Source organism: Leptonotus elevatus, chromosome 12, assembly GCF_054856555.1.
Source record: "Leptonotus elevatus isolate MCC_2025b chromosome 12, RoL_Lele_1.0, whole genome shotgun sequence".
Taxonomy (NCBI): Eukaryota; Metazoa; Chordata; class Actinopteri; order Syngnathiformes; family Syngnathidae; genus Leptonotus; species Leptonotus elevatus.
The window spans coordinates 14,413,002-14,435,160 of record NC_141250.1 but is presented as its reverse complement, the minus strand read 5'-3'; the positions used below and the strand labels follow the sequence as shown (position 1 = coordinate 14,435,160).

The 22,159-nt window shown below is 38.8% G+C and overlaps 1 protein-coding gene across 2 annotated transcripts in view; it reads right to left on the bottom strand.

The window, feature by feature from the left end:
* thsd7ba (thrombospondin, type I, domain containing 7Ba) overlaps positions 1–22,159 on the bottom strand; it is a 154,007-nt gene that overhangs the window by 20,186 nt on the left and 111,662 nt on the right. For both annotated transcript variants that reach the window (XM_086091736.1, XM_086091735.1), the window contains 4 exons: positions 18,176–18,442; positions 17,715–17,893; positions 2,978–3,111; positions 2,295–2,448 (listed from right to left, as the gene is read on the bottom strand). In XM_086091736.1, the coding sequence (XP_085947862.1) occupies positions 2,295–2,448; positions 2,978–3,111; positions 17,715–17,893; positions 18,176–18,442 (734 nt within the window). The remainder of the gene's footprint in view (positions 1–2,294; positions 2,449–2,977; positions 3,112–17,714; positions 17,894–18,175; positions 18,443–22,159) is intronic.

The following is a 22,159-nucleotide window of genomic DNA, read 5'->3' as shown; positions in this document are numbered from 1 at the left end:
GTTCTGTCAAAATGTGTTCACAAACACATCTATTTGTGAGCACTTCTCATTTGCCAGGATAACGCATCAACCTGAAGATTGCTGATTAGACAGCATGATTATTTCACTTTGACAGATTTGTGAACAATATTTGAGAGAAATAAAACTTTTGTTTTGTTTTAATAGAAAAAGTTAAACACATTAAAAAACTGTGTTGTGCTTATATTTTTGTTTAGTATGTGTTCATTGGTAAAGTATTATACCAATACCAAGACAAGAAGCAGCAGGATTGGAGAATGTGGAGTAAGGAAGTTGGCATATTTGTTGAGTTTATTGCCCCATCAACCAAGATAGCACATTTAGCCGAAGCGACCGCCGTTTTCTCCCACAAACAAAAACATGCGAGACACGCGGAGCGACGCAATATTTCTTGTTCGGTCTGAACCTAGCATAAAAATTGTTGCGTAACGCCACGTCCTCTTGATATTGTTGAAGCCTCGCAGCATGATGTCGCCTGAAGAATAAAAGTCGGACAAAAATTTGTAAAAAAAAAAAAGTTACGTTTCAGTAAGCCAGTATTGTTGAAAATCGATAGCTGCCATGCTTCGTTGTAGAAGGATGTCCGTCAGCCTGAAGCTATATTTGTGTGCAGATTCATTTCCACCTATTACACAGTCTTGTCAGCTCTTTCATTTTTTTTTTATTGCATCATTCTCAGCTCTTAGACCTTTGAAATCAAGTTTGGGAAGATGATGTAACCGCAGTCGTTAGTTTTTGTTAAATAAAGCCTTCTCTTGTCGGTGGCTCGGCGCGAGCGCGGACTTTGATGACACGATTCGTGGCTGCAAATCAATGAGAGTAAATTAGCACTATTTTTTGTGAATTGAACGATTGAACAGGATTATGGGGAACTTTGTGTAAAAAAAAAACCCAACAACCTAAATGTTAAATAAACGTACAGTATACATAAGAATTTGTTTCCATCCCGGCACTTTCTGTAACCTTCTGGTTTAGGAACAACTGAATACTTGGACAGCTGGGACCCAGATATTGAACACACACACACACACACACACGCACGCAACAAAAACAAGGAAGTCAGAAGAGGTAGGCATTACAATTACAAAACTGTTGCCTTGCTCATTCAGACCACATCTAACACACTCGACAGCTGGCGAAGACACGGGCCAGGAGAGGAGCTAACCACAGTTTGAGTTTCAAACAAAAACAAACACAAAGGAAAACAGTCAAAAAATGAGTCAAAAGTCCAATCACCAACGCCTACATTGGGAAATGCTGTTAATCTTGAACTCATTACATAGCCTATAATGGTCGGCTTCTACCAAGGCTCCATGGTGGTATAATATTCCACAGCTAAACAGAACACATTGTACACATTCGCACCAGTAAGTGCAAGCCTTAATGCGCAATATGCAATGGCTTGAAATGTTAATTTCATTCCAGACACCCAGAGAGGAGAGCGTGATCTAATTCTATAGCATATTATATTGCAAACATTTCCCTGATGTCTAATTAGAATGTAAATGCGTTGTTCAGCTTTTTTATTTGATTGTACATAATTACCCTATTACAAAAGATCCAGCTAAAACAAACTCAATATGTAATTATTTGGGGGACAAAGTGCAGCTTACTATTATTTTATTTGATCATTATATCAGGAGAGCTGTCATTTTTTACTTTCAATACAAATACTGTATATTATAAATCAGATACCTAAACAAAACAAACAAACAAAACAGCTAATGCTTATTTCCAGTCCATTAAGTTGACTTACACAACATCTGTATTTGTGACGATGACGATCATGCAATATGGTTCATATGATATTCTCTACCAAGCAAACTGCAACGTCTCATCCCTCAGAAGTACTTTAACTCATTCACAGCCATTGACGGCTATAGACGTCAAGAGTTCATTTGAACTATTTCTATTAGTTTATATATTTTTTCCACTTTTGTTAACAAGAGTATGAAAACCTAGGGGGAACAAATGGTACATTTAGAACAGATATAAAATTTGTGGTTAATCATGAGTTAACTAGTGAAGTCATGCGATTAATTATGCTAACAAAAATTCATCTCTCGATTAATCACAAATTTTATATCTGTTCTAAATGTACAATAAAAATAATTTTAGGTGTTCATACACTTGTTAACAAAAGTGGGGAAAAAATGTGAAACTAATAGAAATAGTTCAAATATTTTTTTTTTTACGTCTATAGCCGTCAATGGCAGTGAATGAGTTAATATGCATATGTAGCATATACGTGTATGTATTCCATTCTGGTTTCTTACCCATGGACAGTTGCTCCAGGGTTCCCAGGGCGACATGACACAGTCGTTGTGGCAGGCCAGAAAGCAAACTTGGGCTCTGGGTGGCATTTCCTCTTGATCACACTGACTGTCCTCCACAGTGCTGACCTCCCCACTTGTTCCCTTCTTCACACACCTGGCAGAGCAGCAGATGTAGAAATATTACGATAGTCTCCCACGGTACTCCTAACTAGCTCTTTCTGGAATACATCTACAAATTGCTCTCCATAATATAAAGGAGGTTTTTCATTGGCTCTCAGGTTCAGTTAGATCTTTCAGAGATCAGTTTGTAAAGCAAACGCAAAACATCCAATGCGCATGTACGGCTTTAATGAGTGTTTTCTTGAATTAGTGTCAACCTACTCATTCATTGAAGCACTTTTTTTGTTGAGATTTTAGGATATCTGAAACAAATGAATTAGATTTACATTAGAACCTAGCCTTGTTAAGGGTGCATAGTCCAATAAATAAAATCCGTGCATATAGTCACAGTGGATCAACACTTAACTGCTTTGCCTATTTTAAGTACCACTCATTAGAAGGCAGCTGTTTGCGCTGAATGTTCTCTCTTGGCACAGTGAGCGCCAGGACCCGAGCCAATCCAAGCAACCCCCTGGTGGGTGTTGCCATTCCAACACTCTGCCAAGGCTCACTCGTTCACTGACCTGATCTTGCGGCTTTGGACTCCCTCCCCGCAGGATGGCGAGTCGCCCAGCGTGTTGATGGTGCAAATGGACCAGGGCTCAATCCGCCACTTGTATTTGCTGCATTCACTGTGGCACGGCACTGCTTCGTTTACCTGCGCACACACAAGGACAAAGACAATGGAGTATGCGGTGTAGCACTGAAATCCTTTCTTGAAAATGGTTGCTGTCCTGTGAAAAAAACACTTATGTCCATTTTTGACATTTTTACATTTGAGGGTTGAAACTAAATGCAAACATCCCAAAAACATAAAAACAAAACAAAAAAATGGACATGAGTGTTTTTCACAGGACAGGGACGTCCTTTAAACCGGTAACACTTTTTCAGGATTTATATTGCTCTAAACTTTAATTAACCATTTTACACTGTGCCAGAATTATTTAACAACACTATGGGAGTAGAGAGTTAACAGTGGGAGCGGTAACAACGCTGGAACTCTGATGTAACAGTAAACTTAACACATCTTGGATTGTTTGCCAATAAAACATGAACAAAACATTATTCAATAAAAAAAAGAAAAGGTACATTTAACAGTAACACTTAGCACTCCCAGAAGTCATTGCGGCACATCAAGTGGGCGGAGCTTACTTTGATTAACTCTCTGCAGAGTTGGTTTAACACTAAATAAATAAACGCTGTTGAATTACTCCAACACTGACCTCAATCAGAGTTTAAAATCAACACTGGCATATTTAACACCAACATTTTAACGCTCTGATTTTTGCTGTTAATGTACATACTGTATATAACAGTCTTAGATTCTCAAAACACAAAATGTAAAACTTTGGACTGAAAATGAACACATATTACATTATCTGCAAAAATGTGCATGATCAGTTGTGAGGAAGAAAAAAAAAAGACCCACCTGAAAATGTAATAAATCCACAATAATGTAATAAGGTATTCAATTATCTGTAAAAATGTTACTACAATATAAGTCAGGATTATTTATTACATTATTGGTGAAATGATCACGTTTTATTACATTTTTGATCAAGAGCAAATTTTCAGGTGTTATTACTTTTTCAGGAAAGGGGACACCCATAAGATATAATCAAAGTCAACTCCCCCTTGAGAAAGGAGCAATTCCTGGATGGAATATACAAAATGATAGGCTTGTTTACTCCATTGAGATCAATAATAACCACACTCTCGCATTGCGATAAGGTTAGGTAGGTTTCAAGCTTCATAAAGAGGGCCTGAATGCAGATGAACGTGTAATAGAATATAGAGTAAGCCCATCCTACAAGCGTATAGGAAAACATTTAGCTCGCTCATGGGTGAATTTAGAGAATGAGAGCGCTACTGCGGTGTGTTAAATGAATGATCACGGTAAAAAGCACCGCAGGTGAGGGAGAATGTTGTCTATTCACTTTCAAGTCGACTGAGACAGCAAGTCAGGGACGTTGGCGTAACAGACAGAAGAGCCGGCGCCATGCTGCTGTAAACACGTTTACGCTCTAACCGTGTAATAGTCGGCTGCAGTGGAAGGTAGACTCCAGAGAACAATTTGTGGCAAAGGCTATATGACAAGCTGTAGTAGGTGTGTGTGTGTGTTTGTATGTGTGTGTAAAGTAGAGAGGGGATGACTGTTGAGCATTGCTTCCCCCTCCAGGCTGCACAGATGCCCATTATGCACCCTCATCATCGCCCATCTGTCCCTGCAGATGCCCATGCTGTGTAAACTGGCAAATAGGCTTCACATGCTTGCTCCAACACTTCTGTGGCAGCACATCGTTCCACGGTGTCACCAAGAAAAGAATGACTTTCAGTAATGCGAGTATTGTTGACCATTACCATTTATTTAGTGTGAAATCACGTCAACCGCACGGGCAGTACCACAATAACAGACGGAGCAGAATCCTATAGAATATGTTCCCAAGTAGATCTGGCATGACACATTTATAATGATTTTTCACTGTCGATGGAAGAGGAACATATGGAGTCCGGTCTGTGTTCATTTTCTCTTTTACACGCTATTGAAATGACGTACATTCTTCAGATAAGCAATACACGAATAACATAAAGCACTTAAGTCACTTGAAGCTCACCCCGGAATGCTTTACCGGCTATTCACAAGCGATCAAAGCGCTGCAATTCTTTAGAAATGTCAGACTGACTCCCTCCAGTGGAAAAGCAGGCGGAGTATTACCCAAACGGACGCCACATAAATCCATTCCAGCCGACTAGCAGCCCGCCCTCTGTGACGAAACTATTGTTCTTTCAAAAGACAGCGCGGGGTCACAGGAGCATGTGCGAGTTGGACAGATCTTGCATGCACTTTGTCTTCATTAGCTAAAGCAAAGTTTAAGTACAGAGTGAATGGAACTGACCTGAGCCTGCGTGGATGTCCGTATTAGCAGTGCATGACAAGCCACAGGTTGGGAAGGGAAGAGAAAAACAATGATATGAGCATTAGTTTACTAGTTTACAGAGATGTAGAATTTTGCCTCAAGTTCAATTGATGTCACATAAAAAAAAAAAATACTACTAATGGTCAAAAGTTTTTTAGCACCCTAATTATTTTTTTAATTGAAAGTTAAGAATTTCAAATCCGACGAATAGCTTGAAAAGTAGTGAACTGCCAGAGGTACCTGAAAAATGGTATGCATTTAAAAACGATACAAAAAGGCACATTCTCCAGACTTAAACTCCATCGAGGTGGTTTGGGATGAACTACAAGACAGAAGAGTAAAAGCAAAGCAACCGACATGTTACATCACTTACGGACACTTCTGCAACATAGATAGGAAGAACTTATTGAACAATATTTGATTTTCATTGTAGAAAGAATGCCACAAGTGTTGAAGCCTTGTTTTGTGCCGGGATTAGTTCAAGGTACGTTCAGCAACAGTTTTAATGGTTGCAAACAGTTTTTCTTGTCGCCATGAAATTTTGAACACGTTCAAAACTTCCTTGCGAAGAGAAAAACTTCACAACCATAAAAGCTGTTGCTGAACGTCTGGCGAACGTCTTTGTGACCATTTGCGACTTCGAACGAACACTGGCAAAAAAAATAAATAATAAAAATCAACATTTGCTCCCTACGTGGTTCAGTTTTAGTTTCGAAGTAGCTCTGTAGTAATGTGAACTGCATGATTTTTTTTAAATGGTAAAAATGAGGGTGTTCCAAAACGTTTGACCGGTAAAGTACACTAGCAGCTCGATTTATATGTCATATTTGAAATTCCCATTTGAAACTGAGGGGGGACGTGTGGACAAGCAGGACACAGGTTTGTTTTGCATTTTATCATTCAGAGAGCCATTTTTATGATTTATGTAATTATGTGGGCCGTTTATTTATGACTTGCTCATATAAGAGAGGCAACATATCGAAAATATCTGTTGCAAACTGCCTCAGCGTAAACTCCATTTAATATGGATGGAATCACCTCACACATTGCATTTATTCTACGCCAGCATGAATGGTAAATGGAAAGACAGCTACCGAGAATAAGAACTGTCCCTCTAAGTGATCTTATCTCCAACTATTTGTTACTTCAATTGCATTGCCCTTCAATTGCCATTTTGTATGCCCTTGCCTTTAAAAGGAAAAGTGAAAGATCATTTCTCTAAAAAAGGCACTTCATTGTTTCCCAAGGAATCATTCAACTACAGCAATTGTGATGATTCCGCCTAGGAAATGAGAAAATGCCACGTGTTCATCTGGCAAGGCTTTTGAAGACCATGGCACGCCGGCACCTAACGGGTGTGAAGTGAAACATGCAGGTATGTTTAATGTGGCGCCGCTAAGCAGCTAACGAGCCTGCAAACTGTCAAACAAAGCTCTTTTTTCCCAGTCAATATTTGTTTGGTGTGTTTTTTTTTTCTTTCAGCAGCTGGCTGGAAAGACTAGATAAAAAGGCACCATACTAAGGTGGTAAATATTTAAAAAAAATTACTACAATGACTTCCATACATAATATATGATGGATCATGCTTGAGTTTTTAATGAGGGTTAAGAATGACTGAGCGCTCATTTACTACGATTCAAGCAATCTTGGATAAAGTGTGAAGATGACTTTTAAGCTGCTGCAGTTGGTTGCAGCAGCTGGGCAATGGGCTGAGCACTCGGCTAAACTCGGAGAAATTAATTTATGTGAAGACGGTCAAGCCAGAATGCATGAGCATATGTTTTTCGAGTGACTGTGTGCACTGTATATAAACAAGGTCATTAAAAATGAAACTGTTGATGGATGCCTCAACTAAATGAAAATTGACGACAATGAGCTAATAGTGCAAATATTATTTTGCATGTTAACCCGTACCAAAAACAAACAAACAAACCGAACTCCAATTAAAGTTACGTTTTTTCATATTTAATAATTAATGCATGAATACACATTTGTGATGGACTGCGAGTTGGAAACTATCAGACGTCACAAGAAATCCTGGGGTGGCATGACTGGAGATGAAAGACCTCAGGACATGAACCACAGAATGGAGACACTGGACATGAGGGATGAGTGATGTGACACAGGGTGATGCCATATAGGACATGACACACAAAGGACAAGAGACATTTTTCAAACTCTGTTCTAATGTGAGTGTTACCCCACTCGTTAGAGGTCAAAGGGCGAAGTCAGTAATTGGCTAGGTCAGGTATACATACAGAATACTATAATGCTCTAAGAGGGATTACTATTCTACTTAACTTTACTTTGCTCATTGAATCTTCTGACTCCAAAATGTTACTTACTTCAACTATGCAATTAGCAAAACCGTCTTCCCTTAGGGGCAAAAATAATGTACAACTGAGTGCTGTTGTGGTGACATTTTATTGTTTCGCATCGCCTGTGAGTAAATCCTAATGCAAATTTCCGGTTGGATAATCAGTGTTCACTTTGTAGTGACAGGTGGCATATGTCATGTCGGATCCCAATAAACTGCACTTGCTTGCTTGCTTGTTTGTGCGGTTCACTTGGTCAAATGTGAACGTTATCATCCGAGCCGCCCTTGTGTGCACCCAAGAACAAAAGTGCGGTTTGGGTCACTTCTCAAGAGGACACTTGAGGCTGAACTGCATTAAATTGACAGAAAATCTGAAACATCCTAACAGGAAAACCCTGTTCAGTTATAGTAAGTGATGTGTTGTTGGAGCTTTTTGCTCTGTTGTGTGTGTTAATGGAAATAAAATGTCTACATAACCCTAATTCAAATGCCAATTTTTTTTTACATAAAAAACGAGACCAAGATAAAAAAAAATTAAAAATCCAGTGGGCAAAGGGATGAATAACACCAGAACAAGCAAATTTATTTTCAGATGTATAATTGTTTTATGACAATAAGAGCATTGTACACTAGAAAATAGAAATGAGACAATTTCAGTTTCAGACCTTGACCAACGTTGAACAATAACAATCCCGTCATAACATTGCAGCACGTACAATAACACCAAGAGTGCAATCACACCGCAACTACTTTTGTGTCTTCTTCTGTGCCCAAAGCCCCAACCCTTCCACAAAAAAAGATTAACTGCTTAGTGGAGATCCCAACAGAGACCCTTGCTCAACTTCCAGCTAACGTCTATTGTCAAGTGAAAACTGAAAACATGCTTCAATCAAGAAAAGCCCTTGGGGATATTCTTTGGTATGGTATTTGCTCCCAAAAACCTATATAAAAATATATATATTTTAAATATTGCCATGGTCCCAAAAAGGTATTTATGGTTTTTTTTTTTTTTATGCTAAAGCATTCAGAAGGTTTTGATGCAGCCTCTGACCTGGAGGTCGCTTAAAACAATGGTAGTTATTACAAAAAACGGCCAGCAGGTGGCAGCGGAGTATAAGAGCTCAAACAGGGTCAGCTCTTATCCCCAGTGTTTTAACAAGTTTGTGAATAATGATGAAACTTAGCTATATTCTAATTCTAATTGCGGCCAAATGGAAACAGATAGAAATCTACTTTTTTTCCCCTGATGAAAGAAGAGACACTAATCTTTCTTTTGGTAGGTTCCGTGTTTTTATAGCAATAGAACACAATATTCTGTGGGCCTTGCAAAATCTGTCAAAATCTAGTAAAACAGTTGGGAGCGAAGGGGGTTGCTTCAGCGAAAATGGCTGGTAGTGAATGAATTAAAGAAATAGTACTGATAAAAAAATTCAAGTTTATCTCTTCAGGTACTACTATTGTTTGCGATTTTACAGCTTTTGGCAGAAAAATATGCAACTAAATCTACAGCTGGCACATCTTTCTCATACTGAGAAGGTTTTGATTGAAGCTTGACAAGATGGATTTGTGAGACCACACGGAGACCCGCTGAACCATCTTGCCAAGACAGATTTCATATTGATGGAGGGGCTCGAAAAATGTTTGCATATTAGCATATGAATACATCGTTACAAGTTTAATTTATAATCTATATGCCCATCGGAGGACAGAAATTACTTGACTGCCCGGATCATAAAAAGTTCAGTCCTGGCTGGACTGTGTAAATCATTTTGAGAAAAAAAAAAAGGTTTCTATCTATTTAACAACTCATTGCTTGCCGTAGATGTTTCTGATTGTCAAACGAAATCTGACCATTTACTGCCACCGAATTATGTCATTTACATTGTATTTATGTTTTTTTAACTGTAACCCATGAAATGAGTTATTTTTTTTAAAAGGAACCTTTTTCTACAGAATTGGGTCAACATGACTTTTAACCGTCTTTTTTTCTGGCGAAAAAAAGAGTGTCTACTTTTTGTTATGGAAGGTTTGCTGCTTATATTGTCACAGAGCACTTCTTATATTCTGTGGGTCAATCAATAGGCTCTCAAACAGCTGCAAATGCAGGCAACCTCTGCTTGGAAAACGGCTGGCAGTCAGTGAGTTTTTAATGAAATAGACAGCTTTGATAATGTAGCCCTTATTGAGTAAAGTAATCATATTTGATGATAGTTTGGTAAATGGTAAATGTAAAGTGTTCACTTCAAGCCAGTAGAAACTTAATTTAGTTTTTTGATTCCTCTCAGTCTTTTTTTTTCCTTTTGCATTTTTGAAATTATTATTATTTAGAGCACTTCTGCCTTGACTTCCAGCTTCCCAAACAATTGGGTTCTCAACCTTGCCAAACTGTAGCAGGATTGGCCAAATAGGGCAGTTCTAAGACAATTAAAAATCAGAACCCCGCCGAGATTGACCTGCGTATCAGCCCGTGTTTAGCTCTTTGTGCTTCAGTCTGTTCTCGTGAATCAGCCTCAGAGAATAAAACAATACAATGATTGCTATTGCTTTCATGACTTGTTTTAATTTCATGGGAGCAAACTTGCTCTGAGGCTTCCTGGCATCCACGTTTTATCAATAGAAAGCCTTGACAGAACATGAAAACCGTGTCACACCTTGAACAGAACGTGAGAAATGGGAAGGACGCTATTATGGGTCAGGAGGGAACACACAGGCATCCAAGGTAGAGCGCCACCCAGGGTTAATTATTATGTATAATGTGACAAAATTCAGCAAGATCTAGCAACATTTGAATATGAAGACTAAAATGTCCAAACTTCCAAAGCGCTTCAGTTTGCAGGCAAATAGGACTAGCATGGCCGCAGGGAACATTGTGTAAATGTAGCTTGGCATTTCATTGAGAGCAAAGGAAACTTGCTGTTAAAGATAAGTGCTCAGCCCTTCAAGTCTCTGTCAACATCTGATTTCACCTAAAAATAGACTACACTGTTATCAAGGAACTAAGGCTTTAGTCACAAGTGATGTCGACTTTCGCACAACAGCTCACCTTTTGAGATCTTTTACTCTTTTAATTTATGAATCCAATTGTAATCTTATTGACTTGAGTTGCATTTTATGCATGCAAAAGGGCTATAAAAATAAAGTTTAAGTTGATGTATAAAGCAGCACTGTATATAACACCGTTTATCATTACCGTAGCACCCGTATATAATTATTATAAAATAATGTTTTTATTTTACAGTGTTGAAAGTATATGGTGGTGGTGACTAATAGTCACATACTGGTACTTGATATACAGATAATGAATACAATACACTGCAAAATGTACATGTTGTTGCTCCCTTAACCATGAATACTACCTATAGTTGGGCTACCGGCTACATTTTACAGCAAAACATTCTCACTCACATTGCTTTTTTTTTTTCTTGATAAATCCAAAATATAGTCATGATTAATGAATGATTCGGAAAATGTAGCCCTACTTTGGAATGACTTTCTGTTTACAGTTATAAGTCACAAGATTTGGCTGCCAACAACACAGATGATTTTAGATGAGGTTGAAATAGACTGAGGGTCTTCAATACAATGTTTTGCTTTTACTTGTATACAACTGGCATATGCCCTGTCACTACCATGGGTAAACTCATGTCACAATATTGTCATCAGTAAGCTACTTGCCAACTCTTGGGTGGCCAACACAGTTTAAGAAGAGCACTTTAGCAAAAAGCAAGGTCTCAGAGGGTGCACATATTCCAACTCCAGTTGGTTACACCAACTTACAGCAGTCATATCAAAAATGCAGAAAGACTGACAAGTACTCAACTGAGCTTCATTGAGACATTTCTGATTCTCTGAGCTGAAATTCTGCGTTCATGTAAACCAACGGTTTCATCACATGTCTGGGAGGCTCGCTCCGGTGGAGATCTGCCGTTGTGAGGGCTGCTGAATTCTCTCTCACAAAGGACGTATGGTTTTGGACCGTGCCCAGTTTGGATGATCCACCATTTATGCATTTCTTTGCTCACAGTTTGATGTCACATTCAAAACCCACAGAGAGAAAAAAAAAAAGGCCTTGTTGGTCAAACATCTTCTGACTTCTGATTTTCATGGTATATTGCAGTGCAATCACGTGACTCAATAATTACATTATTTAACCATCAAATACTATATTCCCCTGTGAAATGAACCATTTTCTAATTTGTTACTTATTACCAGGACACAGTTGAAATGCATTAGCACTATGTTCCACAAGCATTTAATCCCTGCGACGAGAAGCAAACAATCAGACCAGCTACACTATCTAGCTCGTAGTTTGAGTAATAATCTCTGATTAAATGCAAATTCACCACGTGTATTTATGAAGACACCTGCAGACCCAAGTACTTTAATCTTCCTTCTTTTCACAGTTTAGAATACTGATCAAACAATGTGAGAGTAAAGTACCAATGTAGGACAAATGATGGCAAATTTGATGGGAGGTAGTTGTGGCCTCATGCTGGGAAAAAACCCCAATTAATTTCTTGCTTTGGAACTCCAATGCAGTTTCTGCATTCTCTGAAAATTACAATACAGTAATTATGTGTTTAATTTTGTGTTGTAACGGCACAATATAAAACTTGAAACTGGGAAAACAACAGTGGCGCAAATTCAATTTTTAGATTTTAACAAAAAATCATCTTTTCAATTTGATTAACCCAAGGATGGGCAACTTAAATGCTGGACGGTGGGCAGTGGGGTTACATAGGATCGTTAAATATGGGCAAAATACGTGCAAAAATATATCTGCTCTTAATATATATATTTTTTAAATAATACATTGCTCGATGCACGTATAAAATATCCACTATTAAAAAAACAAAGCATTTGAAGAAAAAAAAAAGTCGACCTCTGCATACTTATGTTTCAGCACCCGGCAATTGGCATTTTCGCAGATAATTTTTTTTCTGTATTTTTTGTTTTATATTTTGGGTAGTTTCAGTTTTGTCTCCCCAGTTAGCATTTTTGAAGCTTCTTTTGGGTTTGTTTAAATTTTATTACATTTTTTAATTCAAGCAAAATGCCACATGTGGCCCACGGGCCGCCAGTTGCCCATCCCTACTAAGCGCTACTCACTTTATGTAAATTTTACACTGACGGATAACACTTTCCCACTATGACTCTCAAACTGGCCACAGCATTTGGAGCAGATGGTTTCCTGAATAACAACCAATCAGACACCTTGATAGTTGTGTCACCCAGTTCACACAAGCAAAGCTACAGTATAGCAACCATGCCCCAATTGTCGTATGGAGCAAAATTAGTTTCTTTCAGAAATACATGTAATTTCAGCAATTCAATGTGTAAGCACTAAGCACTCCTGAAAGGTACTTATCTATGCACCTGACAGGCTGGAATATGTTTATGACCTTCAGAAGAGTATACAATAAGCCTGTCTGTATAATCGCATATGTCTGATTAATTCAAAGGATGAAATAATTAAAAAAAAGACACAATTCTTAATGCTTTCATCTTGACATCCACTTAACATTCTCTCACGACTCAAAAGTTTCCTGCTGCTTTGGCTCCTTCAGCTCCACACATCAAGACATTTTACCTCACACCCAAACAGAGACCTACCACAAAGTCACCGTGGACAAACAAGACTCAAAATGGCCTGATCATTAAAAGGTTGAAAGAAGACAACCAGCTGAATTATAAATTAGTCAAACTGCATTGGATGTGCACTCACTCCTCATTACAGGTGATGCTTTGCCAAAAATATCTATCACCCAGACAACAACAGACTACACAGGTTTACATACTCCGCAGTTCAATATTTGCGTTTTATTAAATTTCACATGTGAGCCTCAAGTCAAAGCCAAAGAAAAATTTCCCATATGTATTGAGCTGCAGGTACAAAAACCACCATTGGTTGACATACGCTATGAAGAAAATCTACTTTACAACAGCCAGTTAAAGAAACCAAATGACAAGTTGAACCCAGCTGTGATTGCCTCATTTATGATGTAGGAGCTGTCATCAGCCTCAATAGAGAATGATCAAAAAGTCATGTCCTATTTTTATTTAATACTGCAAAACAGTAAGATGTGATTACAAGGCGAATTTCACAATATACGAGCAGTTGATGATTCCAACAAAACAGGGCACAAAGAAGCTCGACAACCCCCAGGCAAATGCCATAACAAACTACGTCAGCACACTGCGCCACAACAGCAGGTGATGCAGTAAGATGAATATGATAATTAGCTCCACCAGACTGGCGCTTAAGATGTTTTAATGACAATAAGTATGTTCGTCAACTATGAAGCACAGTGTTATGCATGTGTATCATCAGAAAAAATGCTAAATAAAAAGTGTATACCAATTTAGTGCGTGAGAAATAATCCAGACCCACACACAATAGGTGGAAGTCCATGTGAGTGACCATATTAATAAAGCCTGAACCATGAAATAAATGAGAGAAAATTGTGATTCTTTGTAAATAGAGTATGTATTGGTCCTTTTGAACAAACAAACAAAAAAACAAAGAAATGTCTTATATTTACAGTAATTTTTGGACTATAAGGCGCACCTGACTATATAACATTGGGGAATACTCGAGTTTGTTACACATATAAGCCGCACCCGACATTAAGCCGCAGGTATTTTAATGTTACCACAATGGTTTATAACGGTTCCCGCTCCTTTCTTTTCCATAATGAGGGTGCAAATTGTCTCTCTCGTTCTGTCTCTCCTACTGGTATGTTTTGCGCTGCCTGACGCCACCTTGTGATCCTAAGAATAAGCACACCTTTGTATTAGCCGCAGGGTTGAATGCAAGTGAAAAAAGTAGCGGCTTATAGTCCAGAAATTACTGTAATATGATACGCTTGGCGTTATACAGTAGGGTTAAATGACTTGTTTCATGACTTACCCCTCCTACTTAAACGTAAAAGTATTACTTGGCACAAGTTTCTCACTCTCCTGCTGGCACAGTGAAATAAGAAACATAGTGTGCTAGCTCAATGCTAACATAATATAGGAAATGTCATAAAAGGCAAATACTGTAAATACTCCTAAAAAAATACATCTTAAAAATCTGCAGTATACTGTAGATATGGTGTGATGAATGAACTGCGACATAGGCGGAACACTATGCATGTACACAAATCAAACCAACTGACAATATTGGGCATTTGTATTCGTATGACTAAATATATGCATACTGTACACACACCCACACACAAACATTTGCCAAGTGTAACTTGTTTCCTTCCATCAGATTGTATAGGATCAATGAATATGTAAAAAAAAAAAAAAATCATTCCAAAAGTTGAGCAGCTGAACAAACTTTCTCTTGGGCTGGTAAATGCTCATTGCCAATGGACTGGAGGCTTTAAGAGCACACATTATGCACACTAATTTCCATACGGGCGCACGACAGGCTCTCGCACACTACAGGTACTCATAAAATTGCTCACATTTCATAAGCTTCCATTTCTATTCAGCGCACTCGCCCTTAACACACACACAGTGCACAATGAAGCCATATATATATATATATTTCTGCTCCTTCTATATGTTCAGACTTCAGAGAACCGTTATGAAGGGTTTATATTTACCGTTGTAAGCACATAACGCTTAATTATTATTATTTTTTAAGAATTATATGTCTGTTTCGAAAGGGAACAGATGTAGTGACCTTACAGCAGTAGCTCTTAACTTTTTTTTCCTTTAGTGCAAACATTAAACTCATTCATTAATTCCAATCTTACAGCGATCCAACTTATGCTACAACTTATATATATATATATATCCCAAATTCCCAATTATTAACATAGTCAATGTGTTAACTCTTGATCTACTCTTACTGTAAAGTGGTACTTCGATTCTAAACTCAATCAACAAACTCTGTGATTTCCCCCTTGACCTGCTCTACCCACCAACACATCCGAACAGTAAATGTGGAGGTGACACATTGAGTCTCTCCCCATCACTTTTGCTCAGTCAAGCATGGGATGATAAAATGAAATGCTCTGTAGTGTAAATTTCATCTCTGTCAAGCCAGTCTCCTTTAGCCCTGATGGAGAGGAAACATCTGCTGGTGTGAATTTGACCATATTTGGTCCAGAGTTCAGTTGATACGGATGAGGGAGGGGGGGGGGGGGGAGGATATTTATGATTTACATATCACAAGTATGGCACTCGTAAAATAAAAAATAAATAAAAAGAAGGTATTTCCAACTTTCCATACATGCAAATGCAATTGGAACACTACAAGTTGTAGTCCAAATCAACAATCAATTTTGTCATTCCTGATTTTTTTTTTTTTTACTTATAAAACTAAATATTAGTTCAGAATTTTGAACTTGATTCACTTTCACCGTGATTCCATACATATTCCGTAAAACTAAGTACAACAGGGATTAATTTACTAAGCCAGACTAGTGCTTACAATACATTAGCTTTTTAGCCACAACTGTGACAGATGTAACTAAGCTTTACGAGGACCCATTTGGTAACATTAACAGCAAACCCAGCTGTAACCCTAGAATAAATCTGTGAGGGCCTTGGCAACAACGGGCACCAGTTTAAGTGGCCAGGGTTATTTCAGGGCATTACAACCGGGGCCGTAAAGACCTTGTTAGCGGGTACTTAACCATCTGTACACAAATCTCCTCTTGCGAGTCGCGCCTCATCTCCATACTGACCTCAGCAAACTACAGTGTCCTTTCAAAAGCATTGAAGCATAATGGCAGCATTCATAAAACACATCTCCCCTTTAAACCGTGACCTACTAAGACATGTACAGTTCAAAACCACAAGTAACACCGAACAGAGGTGGGCAAACTTGTGTGCCCAAGGGCTGCACTGGATTTTTTAAATGAACAGATGGGCCCGGTCATTGGCAAATATGATCCTGTTTTTATGTCAAGGAGAGTTGAGGATGTAGAAGTGAAAGTCCCACAAGCTGCATTCATGTGACACCGTCAACATTCAGAGAGCATCCAGAAGCTTTTTACGACATCGCACCAATTTTCCTACAGCATATGAGAACAGGGCTTATCCGCAAATGTGCAGTGCATATGCCATTAGCGCAATTTGACTTCCAGTGGAGCCATGCAAATTACATGTGTAATGGTGGTGAACATGAGTGGACTGTAAGTGCAAATTGCCCTCATTTGCATTCAATAAAAGATATACAGAACCTTGTGGATGGGTGAAGGGTTAACTATTCTTTCCACATCTCCATAAAATTTGAAATGCATTATTCAACTGCCTATTGAACAAGATGACTCACAATGGTTGGAACAATGCTAGCAGTTAAGAACAAACTAACTGCTGGTTTTTTTGTGCTTCACGCCTACCATCCACACCGACTACGTTTAAATGCAGTCCATAACCCTTTCAAAACACAAATACTGGCAATAAGTAAATTGACCACCATCCAAGAAGTTAAAAATGTTTTTTTTTATTAAAAATATATTTGAAAAGATAAAATAAAACGTTTTGCGACCAGATATACCGCATGTAATTTTAGTTGATCGTCACTTTGTGGATCGTGAGGCTAGAGGAGACGTAGTAACAGGACTGAGAACCCCCCACCCAAGCCCGCCGGTGTCCACCCACCCAAATAGATTTTAAATCTGTGACGTCAGGAAAGTATGTTTTCCGACTGTCCGTGAAGTGCACATGAATGTGATTGGCGCGTATGCAGTCAAGATGGTGACCACCGAGTCAAATTCAAGTGATTTCGAAGCTGAAGAGATATTGTATGTTTTGCTACTACGCCTATAAAGATGACTGAGGGACTACCTGTATATCGTAATGTTTTACCGTAGAAAGTTAGAAGCATGAATGGCGCCTATTTGCATAATGATGTTGTCCGTGCGTCGCTGTTTAGATTGGGATATGTATAGGGGAGTAACTCTGTCCATTTACATGTAAACGGTTTATCGCAAATGTTTCAAAAAGCGTAATTTTGACTTTAACCCGGCATTGACTGCATGTAAACGTAGTCAAGATTGTCTGCAGTGGTGTTGATCGTACCTGGTTCTTCAGATCCAGTTTGGGGCATGGACGGCCCCCGTTAAACGCCTTCTCCCTCAGCCACTTGGATCTGACCTTCAGCCCGCCGCCACATGACGAACTGCAGGCCGACCACGCCGACCAGTCACTGAGCTTGCAGTCTAGGGGGCACGGGATGTGGCACACCTCCACCATGTAGCCTGTGAATGGAACATTGGCAGACAGGAGACAGAGGTCGGACTCGCACTTGGGTGACAGCTTCATTACGGGTCACATGAATAATTTCCCACATTGGCCTGCGCTCTGCCACACTTGCTCGCTGTGACCAAGAAGTAATTATCAGGCTAATGAGTGTTTTTCTGCACAACCGTGCCAGCGCGGAGACACTTTCCCTGGGTTTTTTACAACTGACTCTTACTCTTACACAAACTATATTTTGTATGCAGTCTTGTATCCAAGGACTGTCGTCCGTCAATCCTTACCGGCGTCCGTGCACAGCGTAGGCTCAACCAGACGTCCTTGTTGATCAATGCAGGCCACAGCTCTGGAGCGTAGACCTTGACCACATTCCTTCACTTCCTGGTGGCTCATCCAACTGTGCAGCGACCCCGCAGTGGAATGTTCAGGGAGGATGCAATCAGACCAGTTCCCAAAAGGTTGGGACAAGAGCTCCTCACAGGGACAAGTCTCTTTCTCTTCCAGAGGGTACAGCGCCTCATTCAGGCATTGTTCCTTCTTTTTACTGCGACCTGATGGATGATAGCGTGATGAAAAAGATGAACAGTTATATAGGCTCGAGCTTGTTTCCTCACAAATTGGATAGGAGGTTGAGAAGGACATAATCAATGAATCATTCACTTTACAAGAAGCATTAAAGCTTGGGCTTAGTTCTCCCACGACACACGTACATTACTGTATATAAATTGTACATACTTTGTTCATTTATAACATTTTTGACAGACTGTGCTTTTCATTGTAACTTCTTATATTATTGGGAATAACCAAACACGTAAGTCATTAAGGCTATTCTTTTGCATACTGCATAACATAAGAGTCAATTTTGTGTCATTTAAATTGCAGGAAAAAAATGGAAGAAGTAAGTGCGAAATTTACTTTGAACCCTTTTGGAGGCATAGCAAACAAATGCTGATAATGTCCATATTGAAAGCAATGATGCTCCAAAAATATACTTTTATATCGATATTTTCAGTGTATAGTGTATTCTTCATTTGCATTCATTATTAGTCTACAAAGAGCGTTTGTTGTTAAATTTGTACTTTATGAACATGACTTTTTTTTCTTTTTCTATCTTTTTTCATATCATCACTTTCACTTACAGGATTTTACTATAATCATGATCCCATAGGCTTTCGAAATATTGGATTACATCTCGTTTACAAAAAGTTGGACTCATTTGAAATAATCTACATCTCACGGGGCTGAGTTGCAGGTAGATGAAATGAGGCTAACAATTAAATATAACACAATCAAAAATAAACAGTTGATGACAAGGAATTTTTTGTCATAGTTGGCAACACTTTCATTTTCTGCATTTCAACACACAAATGAAAGGAAATACAACAAGAGTAATTCTATGAAACTTCCATCCTGTCCTAAAATGTCCTAAATTCAAAACTGACAAAAGAGATTATTCTCGACAGAGTTGATACCCTAATATATCATTACGCAAATCACAGTTAGTCGTGATGGGTTTAAACGTTTCATTCTTTTTGCAGAAGTAAAATAATGCTTTTTATGAAACGGCATATTACAGTATCGTCTATCTCCTTCCTCTTAAATACCATCTGCTCTGTCTGAAACACAATCATTTCAATGCAACTACTCTCTAAAAGTTAGATAATTGTTGAGCCAAGCTGTCGATGCAAATACACTACTCACAAAAAATTACATACAACGGGCTTTTGGGTAACATTTCAGGATGAATCTAAAATGTGCTATACGCATTCCAGCAGAACTTAAGACCTTCTCAAAACTTTTGAGTACACATATCCAACTGCTCAATGTTGCAGTACTTTTTGTGCAACTTTAAGTTCTATAACAAGCACCTAAATGACGCGTTTGATATATGATTGGACCAACACATTTCCTAGTACAGTTAGAATTGGTATGCAGCCCTTTTCATTATGCTGTTCACATTTTGTCAGCATTAGAGCAAGACATCGCCTACCTATTCTATTGATCAACAACATCTCGCCATTGTGAGGCTTTAAACATGAAGCAGAACTGATATTTCTGTCACAAGTTGAAGGGTTTCAAGGTGGAGTACAGCAAAAAGCTGAATGATCCAAGTGCAGGCAAGCAGAAAGGCAAGGACTGCAGAAGTCTCAAAATACAATTATTTTCCAAAACAAAAAGGCAAATTAAGCCTTTTTCACACTGCACTTAGCACTCAAGTCATTCATTGTGTATGTGGTGAAGGCCAGGGACCACGGAATGATGAGATGCGGTAAAAGGACTTCTTCCACGACGGCAAGACGTCTTGAATTGGAAAATCTTCTCTTCAATGGCAGAGGCGGCGTGAGTGACATCAGACAAGCTCCTCCAATTGCAGAGGAGCTGGAGGAGTGATTTAGTGTTATTTTGGGAGACTTATTTAAGTATTATTATTATTATTATTATTATTATATTATTCCTCTGCTGCTCGTGTTTTCATCCTCCTTGAAATGAGCAAAATCAGGGACTTCTTTTGCAACAATGAAAGATATATCTTATGGAGGTGTGGTCTAACCAGCGGTAAAATCTCAGTTTTTACTTCCTGGTAGGTTGCTACATCAGTACAGTTTTTCCTCCAAATTTTTAACTTCCAAATATGAGCGTTGCCGCACGACTTTTGGTATTGAGCGAGCACAGTGTGAAAAGAGTTTTAGTGTCTCATCAGCAGGTTGCAACAAAGATACAGATAGACTGGAAAAAAACAGAAAGGTATAGAAGTCGAGGTCTATGAAAATGAAGAAGCAAAAACCAAACAGCTGTTTTGAATTTTGCCATTTAGCTCCTTGTAAGAGAACACAAGGCTGTGCAAAAAGCACTATCACTAGTTGGTAAAGAGTGTACTTGGCTCAAGAGCTCAACTCCACCCATTTACACCATGAACGGCTCTATTATGTTTTACAACACAGATGCAGCAGTCTTCGACACCGTTGACTTTATGCTGTAGTTTTGCCAACTTCAGCATTAATACAATCAATAGCCATTGTTACATTGGCTCAGTAAAACATTCATACTCACTCAGTTGACAGTTATTGTACAATAGAGCAACTCTATCTGCCTTACCACGGAATATGTCCACATCCATATAACAGTGTGTAGTAGTAAAATCCATCTGCTGTAATATAGGTGTCTAATAAATTTCATCTTCTCTCCACATTCTTTCCTAGTCCCTTATGTAAATTAATGTCATAAAATAGCCTTACAGTGGAGCAAAAACAGGCATGAAATTGCGCCATAAAATTTATGCAAATGCATTAAAAAAACATTACTTCTATAAAGATGCACTAAATGTGACTTTGTGATTGATCATCTTACTTGAAGATGAAGCAGTTCAGAGTCATGTTCAAAGGAACCAAACTGGAGGTTGGGTACACACACTGGCCATGAATGCACCAGTCAATTAAACAATCAGCCTTTCACTTTCAAACAGAAGATTGACATGTTGACATGGTTGTTCAGCGATGGATACATTTATCAGACCAGCAGGCTGTTATTGACTTTTCTTCACTCCAATCACCAAATTGCTAAGGAGTGACAGCACATTCACAGAAAGCAAGCGGACGCTTTGCTTTACTGATGCATGACAGAAGCTTTGAGACATCTATTATTTGGTGTCAACCTAATTGTACTGTAGGTACTCTCAGAGGATCAATCAGTCTAAAGATATGCTGTTATTTGCCACTGAAGCAACAGTTTACTTTTCAAGGAAAACGTCAATCAGGGGCGACATGGCTTAAGTGGAAGAGTCTCCCAACCCGAAAGTTGTGGGTTCGAGTCTAAGACCTTGTGACAATGTTGAAGTGTACTTGAGCAAGATACTGAACTTCCGGTTGCTACTGCTTCATCAGTTGGTGAATGAGGTGACAGTTTTTAAGCACGGTAGGATTGACATTCTCTGCATTCAAATTGTCATAGCTTATATAATCACTGTGTACTGTGTATTCACATCCATAGAACGAAATGTCTGCTATTAAAAAAAAAGTAACCATTTCACAATCGGACGATTTTTAGAATGGCTTTCCTGACAATGACCTTGAAGTCTCACAATTGAATGAAGAAATAAAGTCATGACATTTAAGTAGATAGAATGGCCCCTAAACCGTGACACATGTATACAGCCCTCAGGGACGACCTACCACTGAACTCGGGCCCATTTGAATGAGTTGGGTTCGAAGAGCATTATGGAAAGAGACAGGGTGTGTTTACTACGGCCCCTGTGGCACCGGCTCAAATAT